This window comes from Crocuta crocuta, unplaced genomic scaffold (genome assembly GCF_008692635.1).
Source record: "Crocuta crocuta isolate KB4526 unplaced genomic scaffold, BGI_CrCroc_1.0 scaffold36, whole genome shotgun sequence".
NCBI classification, from domain to species: domain Eukaryota; kingdom Metazoa; phylum Chordata; class Mammalia; order Carnivora; family Hyaenidae; genus Crocuta; species Crocuta crocuta.
Window position 1 is genome coordinate 11,745,781 of NW_027532203.1, and position 23,500 is coordinate 11,769,280.

General features: G+C 38.2%; 1 protein-coding gene across 1 annotated transcript in view; it reads left to right on the forward strand.

Moving 5' to 3' along the window:
* The window catches only part of MBD2 (methyl-CpG binding domain protein 2), an 88,867-nt gene that overhangs the window by 24,327 nt on the left and 41,040 nt on the right, over positions 1–23,500 (forward strand). The window contains exon 4 of the mRNA XM_077777557.1: positions 16,859–17,018. Within this exon, the coding sequence (XP_077633683.1) occupies positions 16,859–17,018 (160 nt within the window). The remainder of the gene's footprint in view (positions 1–16,858; positions 17,019–23,500) is intronic.

Consider the following 23,500-nt stretch of genomic DNA (forward strand, 5'->3'; position numbering starts at 1 on the left):
TACTCTCGCAAGGACGGTTAGTCCATAGAAGGGTTAAAAGAAGGTGTAATTCATCGAAACTATAAAACCCAGTCACTGTTGGCTCCTGTCCCAGCCTTTCCCAGATTCATCATCACAAGAGTGTTTAATCATGCACATGTGGAAGAATTAGCTATCTACAGTAATAAGTCTTCAGTTACTTTGTGAGATCCAGGAAAGTTTGGTATAAAGTAGCCACTCGGAATGCCTGAAGTTTCTTGGAACTCTCATGGTGTTGCAGAGCTTACTCACTTTTGAAAACTGAAACACTGTGTATGTTGTTAGACTCCTAGACCAAAATTTGTCCTCCAGAGGATGTTTGCCAATGTCTGGGGACATTTTTGGTTGTGGTACCCTGGAAGGGTGTGCTACCGGCATGTATGTAGTGGGTAAAGACCAGGGATGCTGCAAGATAATCTGTAATACGCAGAATGGCTCCCACAACAAAGAATTATCTGACCCAAAATGTCACCAGTTTGAGAAATCAGGTTGAGAAATCTTGGTCTAAATGATTCAGGTTTTCGCCCTCATGTGATCTTGCAATTCTGTGGTCCTGCTGTCCATGTCATTACTTTGGATGATCCAGTGAGCTCAGGAAAGTGCCTGTGGCTATTGATGTCAGTGGAATTTTCTTATCAACAAATTTGCTTTTAAAAATAAATCATCCCATTTATAGAAGAGAATATAAACATACTGTATTCATTGGTGTGGAGGGCTGTTTTTGTGGGCTGCTTTTGACTCATTTTCCAGGGAATATATTTGGGTGTTGGAGCCAGTTATTGTCAGCCATTTAGCCATTGGAATAATGTCATGAAGAGTTTACTTTCATCATCAAGTAGGTTAATACATTGCCCCTGGTTGGGGAGGGAAGAATATACACCCGCGTGTGCAGTCTCTGTCTCTCTTTCTCTCTCACTCTGTTTCTCTCTCTCTCCAATGTTTATGAATTGACAGTACTCTTAAATAGACTTGAAAGGTTAAAAAATATACAAACATTTGTGCGTATGTGTACATACACACAGGAATGTGATCACCAATGGTATAACATGTAAATATGAACTTATTCCTGATGGCTGCTCAAATATATGGAACAATAGTTTATTTCACCCGTTCAAGTAAAAAAAAAAAATGAAAGTGGTGTTGCATTAGAACTTGTCACTTGTGGGGCACCTGCGTGGTTCAGTTGGTTGAGCGTCCGACTTCGGCTCAGGTCATGATCTCACGGATCGTGGGTTCGAGCCCCGCGTCGGGCTCTGTGCTGACAGCTAGCTCAGAGCCTGGAGCCTGCTTCAGATTCTGTGTCTCCCTCTCTCTCTGACCCTCCACTGCTCACGCTGCCTTTCTCTCTCTCTCAGAAATAAGTAAGACATTAAAAAATTTTAAAAAAAAAAAGAACTTGTCATTTTATCTGAGACCATTTATTTTGGAATCTTAAATGATAAAATGGCAAGCTAATTTTTTAAACACTCAAAAGTGATAATCTTGTATTTCCCCATCGTTAAATTTACTTCAGTAATATTAAAAAGTTACTGTGGATCAAAAAAATAAAATAAAAAAAATAAAAAAAAATAAGTTACTGTGGATCAATAATTCCTTTCAGGTTCACTTGTTTCATTTAGTGCTATTCACGGTTGTTCACTCTTGCATATTCTTTCATTAACAACTTCTGTTTTCTTTTTAAGCACGTAGTACGCTACCTTCTTGAGGTGAACTATGTATTGATGTTTTGTAGCCAGTTATATTTTACAAGTATGTTCTGTGTCTGGAATTGAACTCCTTGAGGGATAGGTGACGAGTCTATTCTCAGTAGAGCATCTTAAACTTTGAATTTCACTCTCTATGGCATTTCTCCTGGGATACGGTTTGTTTGCTTTTGGGATGACGTATTTGTTCAAACTAACTTTGGGTTATTGCAAGGAGTTTTTTTATTGTTTTCCTTGCAGTAGCTGGAAAAGTTCTTTCAAAAAGCCAGATTGCTGTAGTGCTTATTTTGATTTGCGGTCACTTAGTATTTTTTTAAGTGTGTTGTAAAATTTTAAATGTTAACTTTTAAAAAAGATTTTTAATGTTTATCTATTTTTGAGAGAGAAAGAGAGACAGAGCATGAGCAGAGAAGGAGCAGAGAGAGAGGGAGACGCAGAATCCGAATCAGGATCCAGGCTCTAAGCTGTCAGCAATTCCCCCAGCTGCGAGGTCTTGACCTGAGCTGAAGTCGGATGCTTAACCAACTGAATCACCCAGGCGCCCCTAAATAATTAACTTTTTTATACAAACTCAATATTTTATGGTAGAAAAGCTGATATTAACAATTTAAAAGGAATTTTCCAAACAAGTTCATTTTTATTTTTTTATTTTTTTAAGTTTATTTATTCTGAGAGAGAACTTGAGCGAGTGAGCCAGTTGGGGAGGGGGAGAGAGAGAGAGAAGGGGAGGGAGGGAGGACCTGAAGCAGACATGGGGCTCGAACTCACGAACCGTGAGATCATGACCTGAGACGAAGTCGGACACTCAACTGACTGAGCCACCCAGGTGCCCCCTAAACAAATCTTACAGCAAAGCATAAAAAACCAGTATAGTGACAACTACTTTCTAAAATTGAAGTCTTTATTTGACAGTGCATCATGATTTGGTTTTTTCTTGTTTATACAAAATAAAAAGACACATTGAACAGATTTGTGCCACATATGTTTAGTTCAGGTTGGAAGGAATGTTGTCTAATTGTTTATTGACTACCTACAAAATGTTAGTTATTTTACGGGATTGTAACAGTCAGTCTTGATTCCCTGCCGAGAGGTTACATTCTGAGGCAGTAGGAAACAGGTAGCATGATGTGGTTTTTGTAATAGAGCAGTTTTTCTGTGACTTCCGCTTTCAGTCATGAATGATGGAGGGCACCTGCTCATAGTGAAGGTGAACACATTCTTTTTCAATCAAAGTGTCACAGCTTTGCATATTAGCATCCCCATATATACCCCACCTGTTAAAAACCAGTAGCTCACAAAACACCAGCCATCTGGGTTAATAGGTGGGTTAAGAGTTAACGCTCCCATTGGTAATGTGAACACCTGCACCCATTTGTTCACATAGATTCTAATAATGCTAACTCCCGAATTAGCTTGCCTCTGGGGAGATTAATTTAAACAAATCTGTGCCTGTTAACGTAGGGTGTGGCTTATACTTATTAATTGGGCTGAAATTAAGCTCATTGAGAAAGCCTCAAATTTTGGTAGAATGGTGTTTTGGCCGGTTCCTGAGACTGCCAAGTTCTAAGAGGAAGGCGTGCCTTGAGTTGCCAGTTAAGCAATATAATTATGCTTTCTGTCAGGATTACTGATAGTGTGTGGCAGTTCATATATTATCATACAAAGCATGTTTTTAAAAAAGGTGTGGTGAGATAAAGAGCTGGATCTATTGGTAATAGTTGCTGAAAAGTTTGTTACCATCATATGAACCCATTATGTGAATGATAATTTTCTCACTGGTCTACTTGGCGCCTGTCATTTCTAGTTTTTGGCTCCTTGCACTTGCTGACTGGTATTTTTAAAATATTATTTTCCTTATATAGGACCCTTTAGTAGCCAACTCATGCCATTTTTATCTAGCCTAAACTTGTTAGTTTCTAGACTTTTGGTTATGATTAGGGTTAAAGACTTGGGAGTGGAGGTAAACTGTTACAGCTGCTGCCATAAATATCATGTGGTTGGATATTGGAAACAAAATAGTAAATATTTTTTGATTCTTGTATCAAAGTGATGTTGCATTCGTACCTGATCACTTCTCTGAAAAAAGGATACAGTGGAGCCAGAGAACAATTAAAATAATAATAGGGAGCAGGTGCATGAAGAGAGACTGAATTTATTTCACTTTGATCTGGAAAGAAGAGGACTCAGAGGCAATATAATTGAGGTCTCTAAAATCATGAGTGATAGGATAAAAGTAGAAGTCTCTAGGGAAGGCAGCAGAGCACAGGGGTAAAGAGGTCTGGAGTTGGTATTCTAAGTCTGCACTTTTAACCATTTGGTGCAACCTTGAGCCTGTCACTTACACTTCCTGGTCCTGTGGTTTGTCTGTTTGTAAAGTGCATATATGATTTTACTTGTACTCCTAGTGATACAAGGATTTAATTTCAGTACACTAAAAATAAATAGATATGTTTAAGAACTAATTAAGAAAAAAATAGTTCATTAACTCCAGTTATATGGACTGAAGATAAAAATAGATTTTAAAAAATGTATAGGTATATCTGATTTGTTACCAAAGGCTGGTATGATGCTTTGAGGGCATGATTTCTGAATCATTGAGCGTGTCAGAGTTCAATCAGGTCTTTCCTTCTCTCTCTCTGTCTCTCTCGTCTTAAAAAAAAAAAAGCAAACAAAAAACAACTCTGCCATGTAGTGTGTTGGAAAAAACTTGCTGAATGGACCAGGGGAGAGATCCATTGTTTTATAGTTCTTAAATATTTAAGTCTCTTTGGCTTTCAGTAAATTGTCTTTTCCCATAATAACTTCTTTTTGGCCCCTCCCCATGTAGTTAAACCTGGTGTCCCCTGTGTTACTCTCATGTTCATTTCCATAGAACCTGTGGCTTTCTCACATAACTGACTTCTTTTCCCTAGGTACACCTAGATGCTGAATAGGTGTTTACCAGTTGGTGTGATGCTTAAAGTTTTGTGAAACAAGTCTTAAATGACCTCCTTGCCATTGCCACAGCTGGTGGTGTGCTGGGATGAAATTGGTTGGGATATTTTATTAAGTCCAAACAGTTTCCAGTTTCTTATTTTCATCATTAATGTTGAGTATATTATAGAAGGGTAGAAAGTAGTTTAGAGATATAGAGATATAGATTTAGAGATATAGAGTAAAATGCTCATAGTGCAGAGACACAAGTGAGAAATCAACATTTGAATTTCATGGAGTCCGTAGGGTTTTTTGCTTTTGTTTTTGTTTTTTGTTTTTTAGTAGAGGGTCTTGTGTGTCTTAATTCTGTGTGTGTTCTAGGTCACAGCTTTCAAAGCTTTGTCCGCTATTATTATTAATTTGCTAAATGCATTTCATGTATAATCTTATTGGGTCCTTATAACCGTATTTGCTATAGGTACAATTATCTGCACTTTACAGATGGGGACTTGGGCCAGGCAAGTTAAGTAATATGCCCAAGGTTGTACTGCTGGTAAGGACAGAGTTAGAATCCTGATGCAGGGGATTTAACCCCTGAACTTTTAACCACCCTGCTCTGGGGCCTCCCATAGAAAATCCCTACTTGTAATTCTCAAATATTGCAACATCTCATACCTAATTTGCTTTATGGAGCATGGTGGCTGCTAAAGCGATGTAGTTAGTTGCTATTATATTTGCACCTTTAAGTCGACAAAGGGTAAATTTTATTTTTTTGACAAAGGGTAAATTTTAAATCCTATTTGGTAGTGAAATCATTGTATCAAAAGATGATCTTCCAGCTCTATGTAATATTGGAGAGAAAAAAATTGAAAAATTGTGGTAAGTTAACATAATTAAAGCGGTTTTATACTGGATAATAGAAGTGATCATTTTGTTCAGAAACGTTTCCCCTTTCTTGCTCGTTCTCTTGGTATATGTTTAATTCAGGATTGACCCTGTTGTTTCTCAGATCTTCAGATAGGCAGCATGTTTCCTACGGAGCAAGCTATAGGTCATCTTCATTTTTAAAACTTTCACTTAAATTAGAAGAAATCAGGGGCACCTGGGTGGCTCAGTCAGTTAAGCCACCCAGGTCATGATTTTTTTCTTGGGTCTGGTCATGATCTCATGGTTCATGGGATTGGTGCCACATCAGGGCTCTGTTCTGACAGCACGGAGCCTTCCTGGTAGTCTCTGTCTGTCTCTCAAAATAAATAAATAAACACTGAAAAAAACTAGAAGAAATCAAATTGTAACTAGCAGTCTAAATGTAGCTTATGAGATAGTTTTATGTGTTTCCTGCAAAAAGCTCGTGTGCTTCTTTGAGTTGAGGTACAATTGAAATGTGTCCTACAGACTAATTAGGAAAAAAAGAAAAAAAACCCTTTAGGGGCGCCTGGGTGGCTTAGTCGGTTAAGCATCCGACTTTCGCTTGGGTCATGATCTCGGGGTTCGTGGGTTCGAGCCCCGCGTCGGGCTCTGTGCTGACTGCCAGCTCAGAGCCTGGAGCCTTCAGGCTGTGACTCCCTCTCTCTCTGACCCTCCCCTGCTCACGCTGTCTCTCTCTCTCTCTCTCTCTCTCTCCTAAAAATAAATAAAACATTAAAAAAAATAAACCCTTTAGTTGGAGAAAGGAATGAAATTCAAGGTTTGTTACTAAGTGCTTATTGCATAATTGCAAGTTTGACTTGCTTTTAGTCTTTTCTCTTGAAAGAGCCAGATTGAAGCCTGGATCTGGAAATAAAAGACACATAGCTGTGGTGGAAAATGTGCTCCAATAATTCTCTCTCACTTGTGCCATCCCAGCTTTGTGATGTGCTAGGGGAATTTTTGTCAGGGTGCAATATTGCCATCTGTCCTACATCTGATTTTTTAAATCTGACGTGCAGACTCTCACCTGCCAGAGCACCCACAAGACCTGTAGCAGAGGAGACACAGAGCTCGAAAGGGACCAGTGCACATGCCTTCTAAAAATACTCTCCAACAGAGGTTGAGAAATTTTTTCAAATTGCGTTTAGAATTTCATTTGTGAGGTGTAGAGTCATAATTTTCATAGTGCAGTTTTAGTTAAGCAGAAGCTGGTGATTTGCAAAAGAAGCGATACTTGTGTGTGTGGGTGTGTGTGCGCGTGTGTGTTTTGTTAGATTTCATAGTGGGACTAATAGAAATTCGTAACTTTTTAACCTGTGTTTGAGATCTTTTCAGACCTGCATAATGAATTAGAAATAAATCACCAGCTCTTATTTCATGATTGGCTTTAGGGCTTGGAGTATGAATACCCTTTGCAGTCCCGGTTTAGTGGTCCTTTACGGCTATTTGCTACCCACTAAAGAATGACTAGGCAAATTGTAAAATGAAGTTTTGCCTAACTTTATCAGCTTCTAGAAACTAAAACTTCGCGAAGAAGAATAAAAGTATGGAGTAGAATGAAGTTTGAGTAATGTCTGTGGATCTTATGATTTTGCCTTGTCTTATAAATTCAAACTCATTTGTTTGGGAACTTGATTACATAAGCTGTATGAGAATGTAAATAATGGTAAATCTACCTTAAATTTAAAATTTTGAAATTGAACACTATGTGTCGGGAGCGATAATGAGTCATTTACAAATATGTGGAAGAAGAACATTCTCCTTTTCTCAAGATTTTTGAAATCTCTCCTGGTGTTCTTATACTGGAAGAATTCATAGATTAAAACAAGTATGAATGTTATAAAATTATTTTTAACACGATGCAGTGATGTATGCATCTCTTTAAAAAAAAAGCCTTCCCTGGAGGCCTGTAGCAGAAATGGGCAAATCCTATGGCATTTTGAGCCTAATTCTGCTAACCTTGACCACATCTGCTGTAATAGTTGGCAGTCTTGTTGAACACCAGATTCTGAACCTCCTCAAGGTGAGTGGCTGAGTCTGATTCATTTCTGAATCTCCAGTATCCACCACAGTCCCTGGCTGTACAGAAAGCTCTTAAGAATTGCTTGTTGAATGAAGCAAATAGTTAATACATTTCTATTAAATGATTCAAAAAACTAGTTAGTGCTGGCCGTAAAGAGGCTTGCACTATAGAGGCGGTCTTGTGTCTCCTGCTGTAGCCAGCATCCCATCTTGTACGATACCAGCTATGCAAATATCAAATAGCTGAAGTAAATATTCTTATTTTTCTTTAGAATTGTGTGTGTTTAGTGTTTGTATATGTATTGTATACAGATTTTTAGACCTGAAGAAGTCTGTAGTAGGACTTCTGATTTGCCTTTTCATATTAAAAAAATCCTTTTATCCTTTGCTTTTTAAACATCTACCATCAAAAGTTGCTTTTGATAATACATTTCGACCTACTTTTAACTAATATATTACTTCTTTGTGCCATAACTGCAAAGGTGTTTGTTTTAGTATCTGGTAGGAAGTAGTTTATGATAAAAAATAAACATAATGTAAAAGTGGATACACAAAATACATGTTGCAACTTTTACTCTTAGGTCCCACAGTCATAAACTTGTCAGATTACTATAGCAGTTCCCAAATGCTTTCTCTCCCCTTCTTTACTTATTTGAAGACCAGTAAGTCTGTCAGTGGACCACACTTGTGTTACACTGGGTTAGAATAAGAATGGAGACTTTTGAGTCAGAAAATTGAGACTTGAGTCTTGAGTCTTGCTTTACTGTTTTAACTTGGACAGATTTACAAGCTTCCATAATATAAACCTCTGATTCCTCAACTGTAAATCAAAGATAAGAAGTTTACCTCATGGAATTTTTTGAGGTTAAATGAAAGTACACATAAGGCATTTGGCATGTAGTAGATGGTCAGCAGATCAATAAAATGGTAGTTTGTTTCCCTTCACTTAATTAGCAAATATAAAGTTATTGTTAATTATTTGGAGATTCACAATATTTTAATTCTAAAATGTGATTAGTGCAGATCTTAGGTGTACATGTTCTTCAAGGTTTTTAGAAATATTTTTCCCCTGATTAGAAAAGTAACCCATGCTCAGCGTGGAAAATTGGGAAAATATAGAAGAGTGTAGAGAGTGCAGTGATGATCAGCATTATAGTCCTAAAGAGCATCAGTGTTAATATTTTGACATATTGCCGTCCATTCTGTGTGTGTGTATGTGTGTGTGTTCTTTTTTAAATTTTTTTAATGTTTACTTATTTTTGTGTGTGTGAGAGAGAGAGAGAGAGAGAGAAAGGCAGCGCATGAGCAGGGAAGGGGCAGAGAGAGAGGGAGACACAGGATCTGAAGCAGGCTTCAGGCTCCAAGCTGTCAGCACAATGCTCTACTCAGGACTCAAATCTATGAACCATGAGATCATGTCCTGAGCTGAAGTCAGTTGCTCAAACGACTGAGCCATCCAAGTGCCCGTGTGTATGTTCTTTTATTGTTCTTTTTATACTGGAAGAATCCATAGATTAAAGCAAGGGTGAATGTCTTAAAATTATTTTTAACATGAATGCAGTGATGTATGCATCTCTTTAAAAAGACCTATTCTAAGGGCCCCTATCTCTTTTCAAAATATAGTCTGTTTTTGGGGTATACTTACCTAATTTTTTTATTATGGGAAAATTCAAACACGCAAGAGCAAAAATCGTTAGGAAAGTGTAACGAATCTCCTATGTGCTCATCAACCAGTTTAAATAATTATCAACTCCTGGTCAGGCTTGTTTCATCAATATTCAGCTCCCTTTTCCCATTATATTTTGAAATAATTCCCAGATATATTTAATTTCTTACATTTCTGTAACAGTGTCCAGCCCCCATTCAACCAAAATAACCAGTGTTTTCCTTTTTTCTTTCTCAAAAAGTGAGTGCCTTTAGGCAGTGGGATGAGATAGATAGAATTCTACATTCATTCTTTATTTTTTTAGTGGATCACCCTGGCTTTTATTTATCTTAACTTTGATATAGAGATAATAGAATTTGTTATCAGTAACATACTGTTTGCATGTTGTTTGTTATATAAATGCTAGTTTATGGAATGAGAATGATTGGTACAGAAATTGAATTATATATAAGGTCTTATATACCATTTAAAATTATGTTGGTGATTCCTGAAATATTTATGCCAAGGGGAAAGGTGCAGTGTTGGCACATTTTACCGACAGCCAAACTGTTAAAAAAAAAATTTTTTTTTCCCTAATGGTACTCTAAAAATAGTTCTCTACCTCTCCCCTAACTACTAACGAAGTTCTTTAATGCTCACATTTACTTACCCAAACTTCATATTTTTAAAAACTTAGTTTGTAATTTTCAGGGGATATATTCAGCTTGTATACTTTAATGTTTCTTTTAAGCATTTTATTATAAAAACTTTCTAATATATGTAAAAGTAGAGATAATTCTATAAAAAAATTACCAAGTACCCAATTCAGCAGTTGTAATCTTTTTTTTTTTTTTTAATGTTTTATTTATTTCTAGGAGAGAGAGAGAGAGAGACAGCGTGAGCAGGGAAGGGTCAGAGTGAGGGAGTGACAGACTCTGAAACAGGCTCCAGGCTCTGAGCTGGCAGTCAGCACAGAGCCCGACGCGGGGCTCGAACCCACGAACCACGAGATCATGACCTAAGCGAAAGTCGGACGCTTAACCGACTAAGCCACCCAGGCGCCCCTCAGCAGTTGTAATCTTATTTCTTCCATACCTCAATCCACTACCCCTGACTCAACTTTCATTATTTGGAAGCAAATCTGACATCGTATCATTTCATTCATAAATAACTACTTGAGTATGATGCTTGTGAAGATAAGATTTAAACTTGTAGAAGTTTTATAACCATGTAGAACTCAGTATTTCAAAGTTAGAATACAAGAGATGCCAACAGGCAGTTCATGATTATTTACTTGATACTGGCAGTAACTGCTATATGGCTCAGAGGAAGGAAACCTTCTATTGCTTCATTCTGGGAAGGCTTTTTATGGAAGAAATATAATGTGGATTGGTATTTCTGGGTCATGGGGGATTGGGGTTGGAATCCTACATTATGGATTGAGTAACAGGTATGATTTGCAAAAGGCCTAAGAGGGAAACCATTCAGCCTGTTCAGAATAGTGAATAAACTAATATGGTTGGAGCAGACGTCATTGATTAAGAGGAGTGGAAAGTAGGGTTGAAAGGTTCAGAGCAGGTTAGATGAGAAAGGATCTTAAATACAGAGCTAAGATATTTGGTTCCCTTTTGCTTCAGTGGTTTAAAGTCATTGAAGTCTTTTCAGCTGGAACTGTGGTCAGAGAGGTGTTTAGGAAGAGTAATTTGGATAGTTTAGAATGCAAAGACCAGCAAGTAGAAAGTCAGTTACTCTGTCCTGGTGATTTAGACTTCATTTGGGCGTCTGGGTGGGTCAGTTGGTTAAGCATCCGACTTCGGTTCAGGTCATGATCTCAGGGCTTGTGAGTTCGAGTCGCGTGTCAGGCTCTGTGCTGACAGCTTGGAGCCTGGAGTCTGCCTCAGATTGTGTTTCCCTCTCTGTCCCTCCCTTGCTCATGCTGTCTCTATCTCTCATGAATAAATAAACATTAAAAAAAAAAAAAGATTTGGGCAGTGCCAATGGAAAGGAAGGAACTGGATTTAGTAGTACCTGATGGGAGATATAAGTAAGACAAGAGAAGGTAAAATCTCGTGGGGACAAACTGCAGACAAGGGCTGAAGATGGTTCACTCTAGGAAAGGCCCACATGTAAAGGTGGGAGGAAAGGAATTAAAGAAGGGGGATTGGGAGCTGACTTCTAGGTAGATTTCTCCGTGTGTATGTCATATAGCTTTGAAGCAATCGTATTTACTGTTTGATTAGTTGATTTGGCAGTTTTCTGATTATATATTTTGTGCCAAAGTACAACAAGATAATTTTAATTTCAGATCTTAGCCTCAGCTGAAACTTGACTTGTGGAGACAATTGTTAAAGTCAGAGGAGTCTTTCTCTTTCAGTACTTACTCTGTAACTAACAAATAGCTTTAACATTTAAAGAGGTAGAAGACAATAGAAAGTTGATGTTTCTTTGATCTCAGACTTTTCCAGGGCCATAGCTTAGAGATTTTTTAGTGTGGAGCTTTTTATTATGCCTCACACAGTACTGTTGGAGAGTGATGCCCCCGTGAACGTGCTCTTCGCCTTGTAGTTGACCATCTGTGGACGGTGCTCCTTGTCACTCATAGGCCAGCTCCCCTTATTGCGCTCTGATTACTGCCACCTCCAGGGTTCATCCTGTTAGAAACTGGTTTGAGGGTATACTGATGTTTGCTCAGACTCTGGTCTTCTCATACTGTTCGACTAACCATCATGATGATCCATGTTACCGAAGTAATGTGAATGAAAAAAAAATGTTCTGCTCTATAAAAAGGAGTGTTTCTACGGTGCAGTTGCGCAGGCGAGCAGCAGGTCTTCAGAAGAGGCCATCTTTATATGGAAACGGGCAGGGTGTGTTACAGCTCAGGGAATGATGCTCCCAGGGGGGTGTATGAGTGATAAACAAAATGTGAATACCACTAAACTAAGGTGACCAGAATTAAAGTAGTTTCTAGTATCTCAGTGAAACTTTTTTAGAGTGGAAAGTCATACACCAAATAAAATTTCTCTCTTTTTGATAATCTGTAGTGAGAAACGTCTAAGGCAGAGTTATGCTTAGGTGCCTTAATCAGTTTAATTAAAATGAAAGCTAGCAAAGACATAGATGAAATGTTCTATGAAATTAAAACTCATATCTTTGATTTTTATTTAACCATTACTTTAGGGTACTTGGAGGGTAGGAGAAGTTAAAGGTGAGACCACAAGTTGGTTCCGGGTTGGCATATGTAGGGGGCAGTTGGTAGGGAATTTTTTTGTGTGGTTGAAAGTGAAATACTAGTATTTCATTACTGGGATTAGAAGTAATCACTTTGGTTAGAGAAAGCTGAAAATGACTAATATCCTTCGCTTAGTGTACTAGAATTTTCCTCGGTTATAGTTTGCTGTTTTTAGAATAAAAGCTTAGTCATGCTAATCCCTGGTGTGTGTGAGATTGCGACCTACTGCAGCCATCTTAGAGGGCAGACTGGTGATGACTTAGTCATTCGGGGTAGTCTTTTTGTTCATCCAGCATTATTTCTTCCACCACTTTCAGGGCCATGTCGGTGCCATCCACATATTCTGTATCTGATGGGCAGAATTCCTACTTAACCATTCCCTTGGGTTTTGCCTTTCTTTATGCTTGCCTTCATCTTGTGCAGAGGAAGGTGTCTGGTTCAGAATCTCCTGGGGCAGTCAGGTTGACTTCCTTAAAGCACTAAGCACAAGCGACAGCAGTTACAGGGAAGAGAACGGCTCGTACCACTGTTCTGAAGGCAGCCGTGATGACCAGTACTTGTAGCTATCCCGATAAATCCTGCATAGAATTCCATCGTTGTGACCAGGGACAGTAATTTGTATGAATAACTGACTGGGTACCAGTTGATAGTCCACCTTTTTTGGGATATGTGAATAGTTAAAACTTGACTTTCCTTTCTTCGTTGCTAATTTACTTTGTCGGAAGAATATGTCAGGCCTTTCTCACAGTTCCCATTTGATTTTTAAAATCCATAGACGTAGGAACCTATTTAAACCATGTTAAATTGCTAATCTAGATTATAAACTATGCAGTCACATTAATTGAGTTCTTAAGTAGTTAAATTTCCTTAATTTGGGGAGGAATGTCTGAAACTAATCTCTAGGGGTGCCTGGGTGGTTCAGTCGGTTAAGCGTCCTACTTCGGCTCAGGTCATGATCTCATGGTTTGTGGGTTTGAGACCCACGTCGGGCTCTGTGCTGACAGCTAGCTCAGAGCCTGGAGCCTACTTCAGATTCTGTATCTCCCTCTCTCTCTGACCCTTCCCTGCTCACACTGTCTCTCTCTCTCTCTCAGAAATCAATAAAACATTAAAAAAATTTTTTAAAAAATAAAACTAATATCTAATGAGTGTTGTTCTATAGAGTGATGTTATAGTGAGATTCTAGTATATGTTCCCCTGCAGTAGGTAGCTGGCATTTCAACTTTCATAAGAAACTACTCATTGCAGGGCTAATTTGTGAACTTAGTCAATTGATTTCTTAAAAAATGACTTTCTAGTTGTCTGTAAGCTGTATCCTTAAAAATAATAGTGCTTCTTTCTGGTAGAAGTTGTTACCTTAGTATTTTCATTTTCTGGAACATTAGTCTGTTGAAACTAAATCCACTCTTAAGATCGGCTTTTATTGTACTAATGAGATGTCTTATCAGAGGGATATCTGAGAATTGTCATTTTATTTTGTAGAGAGGTTTTTATTCATATTCACAGTATGTCACATAGGTTATCAGAATCTTGTTGACCAGTAACTGGAATATCTGATTATAAGGACTACATGGCTATTACAGCTTACTAAAAATTAATTGTAATTATATAAGTGCCATAATGGAATAATCTTTACCAATTTTTCAAATTAATTTGGGTCTTTAAGTCATTCTTTATTTTCTTATGGAATGTAATAGATTAATCATGAAAAGATTTTCTGGTTCAATTTTAAAAGTCTCTGCTATATAACGTAAATAAGCATAGAACTTACCATTTTATTGTGTCTACAAATGAAACTTTTATTCTTTACTGTTAAACTAATAAAGTATTTTGTTCTGAGAAAGTTACTTTGTTCACTATTTGTATATGTTAATTCATGTTTGAGGGTTTTATTTTATTTTTTTTCAATATATTTTTATTTATTTTTTAAATGTTTTATTTATTTCTAGGAGAGAGAGAGAGAGAGACAGCGTGAGCAGGGGAGGGTCAGAGAGAGAGGGAGTCACAGACTGAAATAGGCTCCAGGCTCTGAGCTGGCAGTCAGCACAGAGCCCGACGTGGGGCTCGAACCCACGAACCGCAAGATCATGACCTAAGCGAAAGTCGNCAGGCTCCAGGCTCTGAGCTGGCAGTCAGCACAGAGCCCGACGCGGGGCTCGAACCCACGAACCGCGAGATCATGACCTAAGCGAAAGTCGGACGCTTAACCGACCAAGCCACCCAGGCGCCCCATCATGTTTGAGGGTTTTAAAAAGTGGCATTGCAATTTCAGGTTGTTCGAATCATCGAGGAGATACATAGAAATTTTTGTAATGAATTAGAATTGCAAATATAGTAGATTTATTTCTAACTGGGTTTGGAGAATCACAGCTTCACAGAAGAGGTGACATTTTACTTGGGCTTGGAGTATTTAATAATCTTATGACAGGCAGGATATTGCATATGGTCTTCCTTCCATCTGGAAAGATGTGGCTAAAAGTCAAAGGTACATGGCATATTTTTGGTGACATTGAGTTTGGAACATGGGGTGCCAAGACTGGTGGAGAAACAGGTTTGAAAAGAAATGATAAACAAATTGAAGATTTTTGATTGTTACTGGGGAGGTGAAGCTATTTTCGTCAGCACTGAGGAATCTGAACATTTAGCGCTTGGTGTCGGATGTGCGGCTCAGGGGTGGGGCGCTGAAGCATTGTGAAGTGGCTTTCTAGTTTGGCGGATCAGGTGCTAGGTGGACAGCAGTGGTGCCACGACAGAGGGCGCTATGTGATCGGGTTTGAGGGCGGAAGCTGTGGTGGGCAGAGATGGTTCAAGTTTTGAACGATGTTGAGGGTTATGTACGATTTTTTTTGTGATACTGAGCATATTTGGTAATCTCGTTAGAATGGGAGTTGAGGTTTACTTCTGCCTAATCCTGTATCCCTTCCTCGCACATGTTCTAGCAGTTGTCTGCTTTGTTCTATTCTGTTATGTCCTGGTTGTTACTGGGTGTTACTTTCATCTGTAGACTGAATTTTATAACTTGAACTGTGTTTCAAGAATACTTACATTCTATGATTGTCAAAAAAAAAAAATGCTGATATGATCTTCATTTGTCTTGAAGTCAGTGATGGCTGAATACCACAGAGTTTGTGACAAAGTGTGGTGTGTTGCTTTGGATTTGACCCAGAGAGAAGTTTTGCTCTTCCAGGGCAGTTTTTTATCGCTTGGTTTCCCATGCAAAATTCTCTTTTGTCTTCCTTTTCAATTATTTTTCTTTAGTTGTAGTCAGTTGGTGCAAGGTTTAGTTCTAAATAGGCCATATTNTTCTTAACAGTTCTCTTCTGGTAACCTATCTATGCTGACTTTAATAGTTGATTTTAGCACATTTGGTTCAGAAAATTTATTAGGTAAGACTGGGGCATTCTTCCTATAAAAATTTTCTTGTAGATCATTGCCACATAGCAAACAACTTTTTTAGGGAAGATTAGCTTAGCTTTTTATATAATTCTGGCACTTTTATAATTTTCCAGCTTTGACAGTATTTCTTATGAGAAATTATCCTGTTTTTTTTTTTTAAAGTTTATTTATTTTGAGAGAGAGAAAGAATGAGAGGGAGAGAGGTAGGGATAGAGGGAGAAGAAGAGAGAGAATCCTGATATGGGACTTGAACTCCCCAACTGTGAAATCATGGCCTGAGCTAAAATCAAGAGTTGGATGCTTAACCAACTAAGCCACCCAGGAACTCTGAGAAGCTATTCTTGATAAGCTTCCCCAAGGTAGGAGTTTGGCTAAAAAAAGCTCATGTCAGCAATGTTCAAACACATTTGCAAATGTTTGCCTCAGTTTCCTCCTTTTAGGGAGAATTTAAATATTGTCAGAATGTAATAATTTTTTTTTCTATTGTGATGTTGTGAGTTCAAATTGATAGCTCAAAGAGTATAAGGATTCCGTGTGGGTTTTTTTTTGTTTGTTTTTGGGGTTTTTTTGGTATGTGTTTTTAACAAGGATGTTGACTTCAGAAGAATGTGTTCTCAAGTTCTGATTACCGCTGACATCGTGTATATGTAATACTTACAAGAGAAAGCATTTCAAAAGTCATTTTTGAAGTCAGCTTGTAACCTGGAAGATGTTTGCAACATGTGTACAGTGCTCTGCATGCAGTTTGTACCCAGATTCTGTCAGTGGCTGCTGAGTGACTAGTGGGATAATCTGCAGTAACATCTGTTACGTACTCCAGTGGTGTACCCAGCGGAGCATAATACTAGGTGAAACATTATCTTTTCTTACAGGGAAGTTGCGAAGTTCCTTTAGACCCTTACCATTTATTTGAAAAAAATAAACATATGTAAAATTGTTATGGAGTAACAATTGGGAAAGAAAAGACGTGTAGAGATCTAAATATTGTTATCTTTTGTACAATTGATGTTATGTTTCTTCTAGTCCAAGTGGTAAGAAGTTCAGAAGCAAACCTCAGTTGGCAAGGTACCTGGGAAATACTGTTGACCTCAGCAGTTTTGACTTCAGAACTGGAAAGATGATGCCTAGTAAATTACAGAAGAACAAACAGAGACTGCGGAATGATCCTCTCAATCAAAATAAGGTTGGTTCATTTACTTAGAGCATAGGTATACTATTTCAAAAGCTCTCCACAAAATATCTTACACTGTAATTATGTCACTAGAATTTTGGCTGTGTCTGAATGTCCTAGTCTACCCTGCCCCGGCAAAGCATTTTGACTTATAAATCTGATTAATTTATGGTAGTTGGCAGTACTTTGCATAAGTAATATGTGCACAGTTGAAAGCAGTATTTTAATATCTCTCAAAATCACATTTTTGGCCCATTGGGACTTTTTACAAAAGATTTCTGTGTTGGTTAGTGGTCTCATTTTTTCCCATAAAATCGTTACTGTTGCCCAAAAAGAGGCAAAATATTAATGTGGCAAGTATTCTTACCACATAGTTGATGCTTACCTACCAATTTTCAGGATTAGGATTTGAGAAAGGGCAGTTTTTATTTTGACTTTTGATGATGTTGAGGATAATGACTTTTAGCAATAATATTCTCATCCTAATTCTGTGATTGGGGGTTTTTCCATTAACTCTTATTTTTATTGAGCTGCCTTGTTCATGGCTTATTGTGTAGGAATTTAAACATGTAGCATTTGAATTATTATGCTAATTTAATTGTGTTAGAGCACCCAATATCTTTACTAAGAACGCTTCCCTCCCCGCCCCCACCCCAGGGGCAACTAATCTCATGTAACCATTTTGTCTCAGTTTTTCTTCCTCTAAATTTCAGAGATATATGTGTATTGCCACCACTATCGTCTTGCACTGACTGTGTGGAAATAGTGGAGGGGAAAATGAGGGCTTTTCTTCCCGGGTATATATAACCTTGACACAAGCTCGCTTGGGAGTCTGGCGTTCACTGTACGAACCCTGGGGCAGTTTGTAGAATGGGACGGGCCTTGGAAGCAGGCAGGCTCTGCCACTTACTAGCTCAGGCCGTCACCAGTAACTCTTTTAACCTCGCACGGCCTCAGATTTCTCATTTGTAAAACTAAGCATTCCTGGGAGGAGTAAGTAGGAATTAATATGAAAACATCTACTAAAGCCTTTGACCTATGTGAGTTCCTTTCTTTTTCCCACTGCACCTTCCTGAGCTCCAAGCTTCCTTGGCGAGCAGTGTTGCTTGGTGGCCAGTGTGGGAAACTGACCGAAGATCTCGTCCTCTGTATCTCTTTACTTTTCCTGAAGGCTATGGGTCTCTGCTTCATAGCTCTCTTTATTCAGAATTCGGCCTAATAATTTGTTTACAATAGTTTAACTTCCAAAAACTGGTATGGGGGTCAGAGTGCATTGTTTCCTCATCTGTTGCATTGCTCGCCATGCATTGATTTCCATAGGGGCACTGTCAGGTACCTTGTTTAGATAGGCGGGATGGGAAGGGAAAGCTGACATTGCTCTCCCTGTTGCTTAATTGTGGGGTTACTTTGGGTTGATAGTTATGAAAGTGTTAAGGGTACAAAAGATAGTGGTAGTACAGGGAGCTCAAATGACCAGAAGTGAGGACCTGTAATGTGTATAGGTGACACTCTGTGATTCAGTTTAAGAAAACCTTTATTCTGGATTTATTTTGCTTCTTAAATGTACAGAGGAATATTAAGATTTATTTTTCTAGAACAGCTTAAAAAAAACTCTAGCCACATTGCTGGATTGCTGGGTACCTATCAAAAGGGTTCAAATATTTATGAAATGAATGGAATGTTTTCAGACTGCCCTCTTGTTATCAGAATCACAGTTAAGCTACACTAAGTATGATCTGAAGATTTATTCCTGATAGTTATGACTCACTAAAAACCAAAAACTAATTCATCTCTTTAGTTTGTGTGCACCTTTATGCTCTAGCTGCGCTGGACTGCTCATCCTCCTGCACCACGCACGGCAGGTGCTTTCGAGACTGTGCTTGCGCATGTGCTGTCTCCTCTGCTTGGAATGTGCTTCCCCCCTACCCCTCCATCTGGTGAACTCCTGCTCATCCAAGGCCCAGCTCCATTGTCTCCACCTCTGTGAAGCCCACCCTGCATTCATCAGGCAGAACCGGTCCCTTCTTCCATAGTGCCTCCCCGGTGCCTTGCCATTGTATTTGTGACGGTTTGTCTGCTTCCGCTAGACTGTGAGCTCCATGAGGGCAGGGACTGTCTCTCTCTTTTTCTTCCTTCTCTCTCTCTCTCTTTCTTTCTTTCTTTCTTTTCTTTCTTTTCTTTCTTTTCTTTCTTTTCTTTCTTTCTTTCTTTCTTTCTCTCCTTCCTTCCTTCTTTCTTTCTTTCTTTTTTCTCTTTCTTTCTTCTTTTTTTTTTGTGTGTGTGTGTGTAGGTGGTCCAAAGCCTAGCACATGGTAAGTACTTAATAAATGTTTGCTTCATGTTTATTTGATTTAATATCCACCTCATTCCAGAAGTTTATAGTGGTCATAAATATTGAATAAATTAATATACCATACATTATTTTGGAAGTGCCTTTCATTGTCATTGTTTTCTGAAGTTTCTGTTTGAATGGGGGCGGGGCATAGTCTTAGTTTTGCACCCGATTTTCTCTTAATTAAGCAGACAGAAAATGGGACTTTTGCACTTTTAAAATAAGCTTTCTTTTGGAGTCATGCCAACACTGAATGTCTCTATAAAGCAGAAAACATATTTGTGGCTAATTATGTATTATGTCTTTTTAAAAAATAATATAGTATAGAGAATGCTGGGAAATTTAAATGAGCAAACAGGAATGTATATAGTTTTGCTATCTAGTTGTAAACTTGGCTGAAGTACATTATTCATTGTTTTGTTTTGAGGCTTTTAAAAACCCTTGAAAGAATTTAAAATGTTATTAACAAAATTTTGAAACAGGTTAAATTGTAGTTCATAGTGACTTATTATATACTGAGATCTTACCATATTTTCCATATCAAAAGTGTGTTTACTGGGTGCATAATACTTCAGGTATGGTTGAGAAGATATCTTTTGAAGATCTTTGCAAAGCGGTGATCATTTTAGGATGAGTGGGTACATTGGAGTGGGCATTGTCTTTTGATTCATATTTACTGCTGTTTTTACAGTACCTATTCTTACTTTTCTATGTCACAATCTTAACTTTACCCTGAAAATCTTTCCCATTCTTGATTACATTGTATGTTCCTTACTGATTTGCTACTACCATAATTATTTCCAGTCACTACCTTTATCTTTCTAGCTGATAGAGTAGAGCTACCATTAAGTTAATAGAAAAAGACTAGATGAAGATTTGGAAGTCCTCAACGTAGACTTTGAAGTGATGAACAGCTTTCTCAACACTTACTCAAAGGAGAAGTTACAGTTAGGTAATGATGAAAATGTTGTAGCCACCAGCCACATGTGGGTGGCTAGTGTGTAGATGGAATATGGCTAGTGAGACTGAATAACTGATTTTTGTCTAATTTAAGATTAAATAGCCACGTTTTTCTGGTGGCTACCATATTGGACAGCATAGCATGTGTAATACGTGAATAAGACAACAAAACCTTTGCTTTGAAAGCTAAATATTTAGGCATTCAGGCAGGCTTTGGTCTTTTAAAGAGGGGAGACATTTTAAAGTTTCAGAGAGATGACCCATAACATTTTAAAATGGAAGCTAGTTTCTTGAAAAGGTAAGTTTCTTTAAAAAAGTAATTGGAAAAACTAGGATTGAATTAAAAAAGTATAGTGATTCTGGGTGCAATATATGTTATGGGAACTTCAATAATTTGGTTTCGTTGATAGAAATTCCTTTTATTTCAGTGTTTCAGTTGTGTAAACATTCAACTGAATTCGTTGTGTTTCTAGTGACAAAACTAATAAAATCCGAGTTCCCCAACATTAATGCAACATGATATATTTTGTAAAATGTTCACAATGTGAATATGGTATGGAACAAGTTACTTTTTAGGTTGGCCAGTCAGTGCTACGAATACCTCGGAAAAATTCCGTTCTTTCATCACATTTCTCTAGTCACACAAATTTGATAATTTGGAAATAAACAACATTATATTGTCTTGGGTGGAATCAATCATGTGTAAGCCTGCCATATGCATTTTTCATGACTTATGTTGGTTTATGGTAGTGTGCTAGTGTGATTTTATCAACATGTCTTGGATTCTGTATGACTGTGTCCTAGGTACGTCACCAGATGATCTAGAATGTGCTTGTTTTACTTATCCTCAACAAAATAATAAAAATTTTTGTAGAGAGCTAATGCATCTTGGGGGATGCAATTTGAGAAACACTAGTGAACAGGTGGTGATGGCGGGAATCAGATTGGGTACTGGATAGAAAGGGTGCAGTGGGAGAATGGATTTGGGAAAAGGTGAAGCTGGAAGTAGGGATAGTGGTTTTGGGCTGTTATAGGCTAGAAAAGTAATGATGGCTGGAAACGCTGTAGCAGGAGGTATGGAAAGGCTTAGAGTCAATCAAGAGAAATAAGTACATGTAAGTACTGATGACAGTAGAGAGAACTGTTGGTGCATCCTGCAGTCCTGGCTTGGAGGTCGATAAAGAATAGGGGAAGAAGAGCAAGTCTGGGGATGGGATGCGGAAGACTGAGTTGCAATAGTTTTGTTCTTTGGACTTCTGGAAGGATCTGGTGCGCCCCAGGAACTCCCGGGTCATGCTTGAGAACTCCTGTCTTTGTGGTTTGTCATAACTCACTAGGATCACCTAACAAAGGGGCAAATAGAAGAAAATTATCTTGTCACACTGTTGGTAGTGAATAAAGGAATAAATTAGTCTTGTGGAGAATAAGAAGGAACTTCTAGAAAGGTAGTAGGAGAATTCAAAAATTGTGGTATTATAAAAGCCTAGGAAAGAAAATTTACTTTGTAATATCCATTGGATTTCCAAGTTAGAAGGCATCTGGTGACCAGTTATGAGGAACCAGAAAAGTGTTTCCTAGAATGCCAGAAGGTTTCTGGGAAATGAGAAATTAGAAGCAAAATGTATCCTGCTATTTTAAAAGTTTAAAATTTTTGATTTATTATTATTTGATGGGCAGTTTGTATACAGGGTGACAGGATAGTCAGTAAAAAAGCCTCCTCCTCCTCCACCTCTCGTGTGCAGTCCTCTTCCTGAGAGGACACTACTGGTTTTGTGTGTGTGTCCTTCCAGAGCTTCTGTGCATTTACAAACGTGTATGTACAGTATATGTGTGTTTTTACCCCTCTCCCCATAAAAATGATTAGACTACTTTTATGGAGATTGAATGAGAGGTAGAGGAGAGAGAAAAATATTCAGAAGAGAATGCATGACCAAAGAACATTATCATTATTGTTCTTTTTCCTTTGGTGGATAGAAGAGGCCAAGAGAGAACCAACGGAGTCAGGCAGGTGTCCAGTCTGAGAGTCCATGCTTCAGGCCTCCAGGAACCTTTGAACTAAGTGCAGTATATTCTGTTATGCATTTTTGCGAGGAGAGAGTCTATCAAGTTCTAAAGGAAAATGTAGCCAATAAAGCTAATAACCACTGTTTTAGAAGCAGGAGAGGAAGCAGGGCCTTGGCAAAAGATATGAGGGACCAGCTCACTTGCTGTATCTCAAGTTAGGCCTTTGTTGAACAGATTGGGGATTTTCAGTTATTGAAATTGGTACCTTTGTGGACTGACTTATTTATGTCCTCAATCCCCCCGTGGTAGGATCATTCTGATTACCAGCTCCTGATAGAGCATACTGTGTAGTAAGAACTGCCTCTTGGATTCTTTGTAGAGTCTTTTCTGTCCACACTGAAAACAGAGACCTCATTCTTTCCACCAATATTCCTGACCTTATAGAGAAAGTGACTAAAATCTTTTCCAAAGATGCTGGTGTCCTCTTTGTCAATGTATTAAACGCTTGTTGAATGGAGTGTCTTCTGGTATCTCGCTAGTGAGAGTGGAGAGGGGAAGTGAGCAGCTCACAGGTGATAAATGAGCATTTCTAGACCTTGAAGTCCTTAAGGGATTACTGGCATCTCCTTTAAGTGTGGGCCACCGTTGGGTCTAGTTTCTGTTAATTTGAAATGAAATGGATAAAAGTGGAAGTGGGGAGCAAGTAGTTCTAGTAGCCTGTTGATAAATGATGATGGCATAGACACGTGGTAGTAAAGAGAAGTAGACAGTTTCTAGATCTGTTTTTAATGTAAAGTTTACAGGATTTGCCAATTATTTGGTATGGAAGATGACAGAAAGAGAAGACTCAAGTGGGAGACCTCAGTTTTTAGATGAGTTTTTAGAGTGGATTGGGTTACCATTCACTGAGATCACCTTAGGAAAAAATTATATGGGTCAATAAAATAAATTTTGAACATGCAGTTTGAGGTGCTTATTAAACATCCAAATGGAGATGGATGTTGGTATGTCACATATGCAGTTGGTATGTCAAATTGTGAGGTCTCACCTTGGAAAGTCATTAGCGTTTAGGTAGTATTCCAGGTAATGGGACTAAAGAGATTACCAAGACACAAAGATCCAGAACCAAGCTCTGAGCAAAGCCAGTAACTAGAACTTGGTTAGAGCAGAAGGAATCAGCAAAGTGGGTTGAGAAAGA